General features: G+C 40.7%; 1 protein-coding gene across 1 annotated transcript in view; it reads right to left on the reverse strand.

Moving 5' to 3' along the window:
- LOC108788467 (baculoviral IAP repeat-containing protein 1-like) overlaps window positions 1-10,390 on the reverse strand; it is a 26,428-nt gene extending 16,038 nt beyond the window's left edge. The window contains exons 1-4 of the mRNA XM_018558226.1: window positions 9,841-10,390; window positions 6,010-6,109; window positions 4,712-4,793; window positions 3,000-3,036 (exon numbers count right to left, since the gene is read on the reverse strand). Of these exons, the coding sequence (XP_018413728.1) occupies window positions 3,000-3,036; window positions 4,712-4,793; window positions 6,010-6,109; window positions 9,841-10,390 (769 nt within the window). The remainder of the gene's footprint in view (window positions 1-2,999; window positions 3,037-4,711; window positions 4,794-6,009; window positions 6,110-9,840) is intronic.
- Between the last annotated feature and the right edge of the window lie 629 nt (window positions 10,391-11,019).

Here is an 11,019-nt window from a genome sequence, read left to right on the forward strand (position 1 = left end):
TAAAATAAAATAAAAGCCACATATAAAAAAAGGTGAAAAACCCCCCCCAAAATGTTTAACTCCCCCACCCCCACGTTTACACACCTATAAGCGTAAATACGCGTCCGGTGCCCCAGCGCGCAAAAATTACAATTGCGCTACACATGTTACATATCGCCGCGAACGTCACAGTGTGAGCAATCATTTTAGGGCCATCAATCACTGATAACACTAAACTGATGAGCGGTAACAGCTTTTAAAGCGTCGCCTATGGCCAATTTTGGGTATTATCGTTTTTTGAGGTTTCGCACGCGTACACAATTTTAAGGCTTGACATGTTTGGTGTCTTTTTACCCGACGTGACCCCCTCTTTTATATTTTACCAAAAAATTGGGTAATAATAAATGTTTTATCATTTAATATAGGGGAAACAGTTTTTTAAAAAAAATGTCAGTAATTTTTCCTTAATATAGTAAAAAATAAAAACCCCAGTGGTAAAAAAATACCACCAAAAGAAAGCTCTATCTGTCCCCAAAAAAGGGTATAAAATTCATTTCAGTACAGCGTTGCATGACGGAATAAATGTCAGTTAAAGTACCGCAGCGCTGAATACCGAAAAATGGCCTGGATGGGACGGGGGTTTAACACCGCGGATGTCAACTGGTTAAAGGGGGATCTTAAAAATTGTTAAGCTTATCTCTACGCTCTAAATAAGTACTTAGAGTACCCTTGGCTTCATGAAGAGCGCTACTATATAGAGAAACCTGTCATATTGCTGTCTGAAAGGACAGTAGTATCATAGGCATTGTTTAAGTTTGTTCGAATTGTCCCAGCATTTGCCGAGAACTGTCCGTGTTTCTGTTAAAACACGTGGTGGCAGCTACTATTTTGTGTGCATTGGGTTAACTACAGAGTTAACCAGCCCTAGTGACGACCACTCTGTCTGCTGGCTTGAGATTGTTGTCCCATGAGCTGGGATATCTCTGCAGGGTGAGGCAGGGGGTGGTATTGCCATGTCCTTGTGATGGCTTGCTCAGTTCAGAACTGCATATAGTCACGTGTTATTGACGTACAGTGGGTTCGGACTGGTCTATTCCGTCATACAGAGAACATGATTATTGATTGGTAAAAAAAACAGAAGGCACTGGGATTTGAATGTAGACAGGGGAAAGAGGATGCTAAGGCTCCATTCACACAGGAGCTGTTGTCCGCGCATATTCAGCCTGCCGAATACACGCAGAATCACTCTAAACATAAAAAACAATGCACTTTAGTATGCATTGTTCAGACTTTTGCAGCGGCAGCGCGGTGTCAAACCACGCGGCCCGCAAAATAGTACAAACGCGATATTATGGAGGATTCTGCACAATGAGCGGAATCCATGCACAAGAAAAATTTTAGCATTTTTGTGCCCCGTGGTCTTCAGCATGGAAAACTGTGTGGGAAACGCAAACGCTATATGCGCATGGAGCCTAAGTGTGATTTAGTCATTGACTATTGGAAGAATAGGTACAGTGGGCCTGAGCATGGATGGGAGGCATAAATGGAGGATGATTGTGGCTGAGGGTAGGAAGGTAGATCAGGAGCTGATCATGGACAAGAAAGAGATATGGCAGACTGAAAAGTAATGTTTGTGAAGGGTGGGGAAGAGTGGCAGAAAACATGAGCTGGAGTGTGAAGAGAGAGGAGGCAGAGCAGTTGATTTTGAACGGGGGGGAGGGGGTCATGAAGTATCTGTTATTTCTCCCTTTTGGGCAGCTCATACCTTTTTTCTAAAATATATGAAATTGTGGTGCAGCAATTTGTAAAGCATGAGATGCTTTTGCCATAGGGTAGGAATTTAACAAGGGGGTGGTGAGAAGGTTGGAAGCAGCAAGGCTTAGAATCTGCAAGACCTCTGCATGTTTATGAAATGTCAGTTGCCATTTAATATCTGCTTGGTAGTGTGCCCCCTTCATGGAAGCCAGGGGATGGCTGGGACGGTTTTTAGAAAAAACTTACCACAGCAAGAATGGCATAGTGGAAAAAAGGGAGTGCAGAATGACAGATACACTAGAACACAGAAGCAACGGCAAGGCAGTAGCCATAGAGCTCAGATTTGAGGCACTGAACAAAACAGGAATCAAAAAGAGTGTAGTGTTTAATCTAACAGATAATATTAGGGATGCACCGATACCATTTTTTGGTATCGAGTACAAGTACCAATATTTATTTTTCAGTACTCGCAGATACCGAGTACCGATAGCGGTACTGCAGCTAGCATTATTGGCTATGCGGCCAATAAGAAAACCTCCTTGATTGGCCAGGAAGTCGGCTCCATGCTGTTTGACCGGGAAGCCGGCTTCCCAGCCAATCAGCATGGAGCCAGCCAAACAGCATGGAGCCGGCTTACCGGTCAATCAGGAAGCCGGGAGGCGGGTCATTACCCGCCTCCCTTCTTCCTGATCGTCCCAGAAGCCGGCTTCATGTTTCCTTGTGGCACTACCAGTCAGAGAAAATCCCCTTCTGGCCAGAAGTTACAGTATCAGGGGTAAGTGTCGGAGCATTTGGGAAGTGCAAGTACTCGCCCAAATACTCAGTATCTGCACCAATACCAATACTAGTACCGATATTGGTTCATCCCCAGATAATATTGAGGTGGGTTGCAGTGTTATCAGACCCAGGAAAAATCACAGTGTAGTGTGGCCAGTCGGGGGAAACCTGTAACAGAAGCTACTGAGAACAGTGAAGGGAAAGCTGTCAAAAAAAGTAGTGTGGAAGGTGGTGGGAAAGCTGCCAAAGAACATAGTGTGGAGGGGAAAGGAAGATGTCAGAGAAATTCCCAGATAAAAAAAAGAATTACTAGGTTTCAATCCCTTCTGAACTTCCAGCCAGATTCCCTCTGAATTGTAATTGCCCCACTAGGAGGCAGCACTACAGCATATGTAAGTAATGGTCGAAATGTCTGTTTAAAGGTTCCTTAACATGGAAAACAAAAATTGGATAAAAAGTAATTATGAATACAAAAAATACAGTCTTACCTAGATGACTGCCCATAATGCTTGTGAATGATGCACCCTAAAAGAACATTACCATTACACATGAGAAACATAGCATATATACATATAGAACCATACCTTGTAAATATTGTTAAGATCTTTATATATGATTTTTTTTTTCATGAATCCTATCTGGACCTACTCTGCAAATATTTATAGCTAAAATTATCATAAAATCTATAGGTATTTCTGTGGAAAGATTATTTTTGTATACAATATGTACACTGCTCAGACCAACACATATGCTTTTAAAAAATCTTAGAAGCAGCACTCCTCCCCAAAATAACTAGATAGAGCTATATTGAAAAGAGGAACCAATAAAATCAGTACACTCAAAAATAATAAGAGAGTAAACACTTTATTTATGCATGTAGAATTAAGTTGTAATTAACCCGTGGTTGGTCAGGGTACCACATCCATGAATATAGAAATAACTCTTAACACAGTAGAAGGCCGGATTTTAATGGTACCACAAGATATATATAATTGAGTAAAAACACTAATTTGTTATTGAAATTGATTTAAAAAACTAAAAAGAAGATTATTCTATATATTTGTTATGATGCTCTATATATTTTATACATACATATGCTTCACCACTACTTCCACTTACCAATTACATTAGTGTACTCATCCTTCTATCAGACTTAGGGATGCATAGGTACTTACAAAGGTAGAAGAAAATATTATCATAACAGGTGCTGATAGTTTAGTGGAGTGAGGATTTGACAGGTATAACGCAACCTGAGTTATGGAAAGCACTACATGTATAATAGTCAATTGTTACGCAGTTGCACAACAGATAAAAACCTTAGGAACTCATGGAGGTAAGTTCAGGGGCTCCTGATGGGAGGGCAGACCTGCCAGTACCTATGGCAAATATGACCGCAAAATTTAGCATAAGAGTATATGTAGATCTAAGGTATCCTAAGTGCTGGGAGATATAAATGACCCCTGTTTAAGTATTCATTAAAATAATTCAACTTATTTTCAGATAGTACTTCAACCTTGTTATTGTTCCAGCCTTACATAAACCCCTGCACATCATCTTTAAAACTGGGGAAGGAAGGGGACAATCTTGTAGCCTATTAGGATTTACTGCATTACACAGTGTTGTGAATCAAACAAATGGAGCTTGCTTATTGCAGGAGAGAGCACTGAGATAACCTCATCAGAGAGCTGCTGTTCTTACACTGTATATTCACAGACTTGACCAAGCTTTGACTGCTGTGGAGAAAAGTTAAAGTCCATCTCAGCCTTTCGGTTTTTTTACTTGGTAGCCTGAGTGCATAACAAGACAAGAATATGGTATCCTTTTTTTAACTAAGTGTATGTGTTTTGTACAGTAAAAGCTGCCTATGTCACCAGCTCACTAGAGACCTGGATCATTGCTCTAACATAGAGTGCAGTGGACTGGGTCTTCACCGACACTCCCCCTCTAGAGTGCTCTAATCAACAATGCCTATGCTCCTTTAGCAGAGTTCGTCATTGGAGCACTGTGCAGGGGGATTGTTGGACCGCTGGCGATCATTTACTTTGCAGTATGGGGTTTATTTGTATTAAATCGGTTGTGTAAGGGTAGTTATCATTTTATTTTACTGGAACTGTAAAAGATACATATGATGTATTCACTACGACATGAAATATCTAGAATATCTATAATTTAATAAAAAGGCAAATAAATAGTTCCATACCGTAAATTCGTTATATTTTCCGTAATTTTGAGTATAGTGATGTATGTCATCTTTAGATTTCTTACTCTGCAGAAATTCACACCTTAAAAAAAAGATTGCTTTCTGTTTATTCAACATCACCATCTAGATTACGGTATATGCGAGTAGTATATGTGTCCTTAGGGGTACCTATACCAGGTTTTTGGGTTACATCTGAATGAAACCAAAATGATTAACATTTAAAACTTTTGCCAGCTTTATAATTTGATAACCACTTACACCATTACAGTCAGCATTATCATGGGACAAAAAGCATTTAACAGCATTCCATTTGTACACATAACTAATCTTCCTACGATGGTATATAACATTAAGAATTTCTCACCAGTGGTGTTTAGTGAGAGATGTTTTACATGAAAAACTGCCCTCCCTTGTACTGATCCCAGCCCTTAAAGTGTATTTCCACTTTTGCAGCATAAGACCTTTTTTATGTTTGTTATTTGTTCCCATTCACATAATATAACTTAAATAAAAATTGAAAATGGCTGTTTACATTATAAGTGCTTTTACTTGCTTAAAAATCCTATCTAGCTTCCCCCTATGTAATGTTAAGGAGGGTGCTGTAGAAAGGTATGTTTACTCTAATTAACACAGTCTGTACTGTGCTGGCAGATTTATTATCAGTTGCACAGCAGATCTGAACACTGTCTCTCCTAACAATGGGTTAAAGACGTGGAAGCATTGTATGTTAATGAGATGTAGCTCAGTCTGTCCCTCAGTTTGTCCCTCTACTTTTACTTTCAAACTGCTCAGAGCCACATGGAATCTGCACAAGGGCCTTCACCAAAGTAACATTTAAAAGGTAAGAAATATGTATAGTTTTAAAATGTATTTTTAGGTATGTTTAGGCATATCAAATATACAGAGGTGTTTTCCCAGATTTGACTTCAAAAGTGGAAATACCCTTTAAATGCAAGGTTTGCTAATACTGTCTGAGCCTCCTCCCCGAACAGGAGGTCCAAAATGTACCTATAAAGAAAAAAGGTATATTTTACTTATCCTTTCCTTGCTTTCCATCATAGTGCCTCAACTTTCGGCACCATAAAAATAAACACTGCATTTTTGGGCTCAAGGTTAATGGTTAGGTTAGATTATGAGGTTTAAGTGCTAAGGTTTAGGTTTTTAGGTATGGATGCACTAATACCGATACTAGTATCGGTGCCGATACCGAGTATTTGGGCGAGTACTCGTACTCGCCCAAATGCTCCGATACCGGAACTTCCGGTCAGAGGAAATCACAATAGTTATATAGAACTTACTCAGGAAACCACTTTGCATGCTCTTTCCATGGATCATCATTTTCTTCCCAGTTCCCCAAACATCCTCCACATGAGAAGCACTGCACTGTGTCTCTGGTACCTGGATTAATTCATAAGCATACTGTAGCATATGAAAGTTACAACACAAAGTAACGATACAAATATACATCATATACTGAAATTCCTTCATATACAATATTTAAAGTGTACTGTATGTAAACTCAATATCTATTTCTCAGTATGCTTGGTATCATGCCTTACTGTTGTCATTGTGCAGGAAGTATTGTTACTGGGAGGATCTCCAAGAGAGGAATTGGTTGGAACTGTTTAACAACTGCGAAAAAAGGACCCAAAAAGAAATGTCTACATCAATACAGGCATCAATGACAGATGATGCTTATGTATTCCTGATGTCCACTTAGTGTCCAGCAAACATTGGGCTAAACAGAATGTATAAAGTGGAATGGCACAAATACACAAAACTAGAGGTGCACCGAAATGGAAATTTCAAAACCGAAACGAAACCAAAATAAAAAAAAAAAAATGTCAGACCTAAACCGAAAATGTTTTTTATTTAAATTTTTTCACATTTTCTAAATATTTAATTTTTATTTATTTTTTTATAAACTTTTTAATTTTTTTATATTTATTAATTAATTTTTTATTAAATATTTTTATTTTCTACTTTTCTTTTAGGGGCTTCGGGAAATATTAGGAGTCTAATCAGACCCCTGATATTTCCCTTTTGAAATAGGAAAAAGAGAATGAGGACACAAAGTCCTTAATCTCTTTTTCTGAGGATCCCCTGTTATAAATGAACAGGAATCCTCTATACTGACTGTCCTCAATTATCTACAAACACTCAGCGATCACTGATGGCTGAGTGTTTGTACCCGCTCTCCTTCCTGACACGCTGTCACAGGAGACTGAGCGAGCGCTGCCAGGGAGGAGAGCTCAGCCTCCTGTGACAGCGTGACCTGTCTCCGCCCCCACACCGCTCTGCCGGACTGTGACAGGAAGCTGAGCGGTGTGGGAGGAGAGACGCCGGCCGCTCACAGTGCTCTCCTCCCGCAGCGCTCCGCCGGCTGTTGCACTTTCTCTCATTCCCGCTGGGACAAAGAGCAGCGCCCAGCGGGGAGGAAAGAAAGCAGGGATGCGCCGCTGTATCGGAAAAAAAAAGGCACTTTCGGGATTTAGCCAAAGGTGCCATTTTCGGACGATATGTTTCGGGCGGCCGATATATCAGTGCATCCCTACACAAAACATTTAAATAGACTCTGCCACAATCTTGTGCATGTGAGAATTAAGCTCTCATGCAATTCTACTCTTTATTTTCTTAATCCAGGCTGCCGGTATTCTTCTCCTACACGTCCCAGATTTTCTGCATTCCAACCTGTTGCCTCTGTGCCCTCTCTCGGGCTGTCACTCCTTGGGGGGATCAGAAAAGACTGTTTTTGCCGATCATAAAAGGCTTCCACAGCCTGTCCCCGCAATAGTGTGAACGATGCACATTGAAGTGTATTGTTTTTTGTGTTTAGAGCGGCTCCGCGCGTATCCAAACAGCCGAATACGCGTGGCGTGGAGAGCCGCTCAGGTGTAAATGGAGCCTTAGAGAGGATAAGGAGAGTTGGAACTGTTTGCAGCACACTGACAGCCCAAATTTAGAAAAAAGGGAGCACTTCTCACATGCACTGGGTGGTGACAGGGTCTTTTTACTGGAGCATTTGTTATGCTTTATGTGTCATGTTTCATAGAGAGAGAAGAAAAGCAGTAGAGAAAGAGCTAACATTCTGAGAGCTAAGGTTAGTGACCCCCCAAATGGCATCATAGAATATTCTGGTAGGCTCATTCACATGGTTTCACTGGTTATAGAGCCTAATGGCTCAAATACCTCTGGGAATACAGTATTTCTTGTAGTATTATGAACATAAATAAGGTAGGAGCCATGTGCAACTTGGGAGCTGATGATTTCATTCCTGGGGTCATCAGTCTTTCTAGTAAGAACTGTTTTATTACCTTTGCTTATTATACTGTATTCAATTAACCAGTATGGACAGGCTATAAATACCCTTTTATGCCATATTGTATACATCTCGTCTCTGACTCAAATAAGCATTTAAATGTAACTATCCTATGACTGCCTTAGGAAAAGCACTTTATTTGCTTTATAACTAACCTAAGTCATGCAAAGCACTGCATTTTAGCCAGCCTCACAATTGTCCTGGCTAAAGTCAACACATTATACCAAGATTTTGACTCCTCGCAAAACCTTACCCAGTAAGTAGAGATTCTAAAATTACATCATAAATTCATAAATAAATCTTATTTTTCATGGGCTTGTGCTATGCATTTGCCCAGTGCAATTCCAGCGTATTCACAACTTCCAAGCAACAGGGCAGAAGATTCTTGGCCTGCACCATTAAAGTGTAACTGCATCTCATTGCAAACTGCAACTCCAAACATTTCTTCAGCTTTCTCCATCAACAGATTGTGCCTTCCTCTCACTCTGCCTTTATCTACACTAAATGTATATTTTTTTCTTTGGACAAACACCCACCGTAACCTGAATATCACCCTCCCCCCCTCCATATTGTTTTAAAACAGCTCTTCCACATAATCCAATGGACAGTTCTAAACCATCCAATATACAGTGTTCCTGTTACTGAGCTGTCCCCTTGTTTTCCACTGTAAAGGTGCCCATACAGCTGCCGATTATCGTACGATAATCAAGGGAAATCCCGTGATCGTACGATAATCGGCAGGTGTGTGGAAGGCGTGCGGCCGTTTGTACTGTACAGTCGCACGTCTTTTGTCTTATGAGCATGTTTGAAAACCAGCCGAAAATCATACGATTTTCATCTGGTTTGTGGCATGCTCGTAAGACAAATGACACACGGGCCGCTGTGCGCAATCGCACACTGCCCGTTCAGAATTGCCGTCATCGGAAGCCTCAGCGGGGCGGGCTTGCGATTATCGCAAGTACGATCTGCCTGTCGAAGATGGGCAGATGGTCATTTTTTTTAAATTACCTTACAACCATCGCAAGACGAAAGTCTTGCGATGGTTGTAAGGTGTATGGCCAGCTTTAAACTGTTTCAGGCCTCAATCATTAGTCCTGATCCACAGGTCTCCAGTTATAGCTTACAGACTGGTCAGAGCTAAACTCACCCCTTGCTTCTTGGAAATCACACTTAAGGTGCCCATACACCTTACGAATATCGGCCGATTTTCGTATGCGATTGCGTTTTCGTCCGATATTCATAAGGTTGATGGGCAGTGTACAACCGCAAGTACTATATAATCGATCGACTTTTGACTAACCAGCAGTTTAGAAAACTTCAGTCGATCGTACAATTTTCGCAGGGTTGGTGGCATTTCCGTACGTCAAAATTCGTACGATCTACACTGCACATGCGCAGACGAAAATACGTGCAGTCGATTACCGCAATTCGTCCAGGTGCTTTCTTCTAATTACCGCTGACCCAACCTTGCGATAATCGGGGCAGGATTGGGGCCGCCGTACGAAAATTATACGGCGGTTTGATCATCGGGCGAAAATTTTTGTCCGATGAACGCAAGGTGTATGGGCAGCTTTACAATAGCACAGGAAGGATTCCCTGGTGCAAAAGCGTTTATGTGATCCAAACACTGGGAAGCATCTTAGCAGCTGATAACTGCCTTTCTGTATGGACACCAGCTACATTATAGAGATCGTTATGAACACAAAGCCAGGCAGATTTATGCTAGCATTTAAATGTAGTATTTTTGAAACTGGTGGTTCTGCGCAACTGGTATTTACTATATTTGTATATGTATGATATGTAATATTACCTGTGAAGAAGAATCCAGCTTGTGCAAGTACAGAGGGTTCTACTAAAGCGTAGGTGGGCCAGGATGAAAAGGATTGCACCCTGACCAGTTCTTCTCCCATTAATTTCATGTGACCAGGTTGACTTGGTTCCATAGTCTGTAAACGGATATCATACTTAGATATATCCCCATTATCAGCTCCCTGAATGAACTGACAGCTTGGATTGAATTTTCTATGGTTCTCTATTGGTGTGGCACTTAAAGATTGCTTGCACAGAACTAAGCCACAGCAAAAGCACTGGACACTGTTCTCCAAACCTGTATAGAAGAATCCGGCAGAAGCCAACTCTTTTGGACACCAGGTTGAGGAAGGTGATACACTGAGGAGACTCCGCAACCTCTTAAGTTCACTTCTCATCGAATAGATGGGTCCTTTAGGTAGTTGCTCTCTTATTTTGATGTGAGTTTCTTCCAGTTCACGGACAAGTGCATTTAAATCAATGTGCATAAAGTCTGGTAATATGGCAGTATTAAAAGTTGAGTCAAACTCGGATATCTTTGTGAGGTCCATCCTTGTAAAGAAGCAAATGGGTCACTACCTAAATAAAATAGAGGTGATTGGTCTCACATATAAATGAAACATTTGAAGATAAAATTGTGTTGTGAGTTTTCTGAATAAGTTCTAATAGTTAGTTACATTCAGCTGGACTTGTTAAGCAGTGTTGAAACATTACTAAGCAAGTTGAGTGGAATGTGGCTGACTCATGAAAGCCTTGCCAGGACCTAGATAAATGAAAACATTAAAAGCATATAAAGTGATTATAAAATGGTATCTGGTCCCGGCTTGGATTGCCCGCCTATATCCTACATCCTCAGGCGATTGTTTTTGGGGATTCCGGGAACCTGGCAATATGTTACATATCTGGTGGCAATGTCCAATTGCTACTCGATTTTGGATCAGGATAAATAGGTTGAATAATACCTTGTTTCTCAAACACATTTCTAAAAACCTTAACTCTGCTTTTTTACACTTGTCTGTACCTGGACTGAATAGTTCACAACATGCTTTATCACACTTAATTTTTCTGGCAGCAAAACTTACACTAGCAGGCAACTGGAAAAAGCAGCAGATTTCGTACATGGAGTTTGCCCGTAGGCTGGTCAATATCATGTTAAATGAACGGATGTCTAGCATCTTAA

Source organism: Nanorana parkeri, unplaced genomic scaffold (assembly GCF_000935625.1).
Source record: "Nanorana parkeri isolate BGI_ZX_2015 unplaced genomic scaffold, ASM93562v1 scaffold327, whole genome shotgun sequence".
Taxonomy (NCBI): Eukaryota; Metazoa; Chordata; class Amphibia; order Anura; family Dicroglossidae; genus Nanorana; species Nanorana parkeri.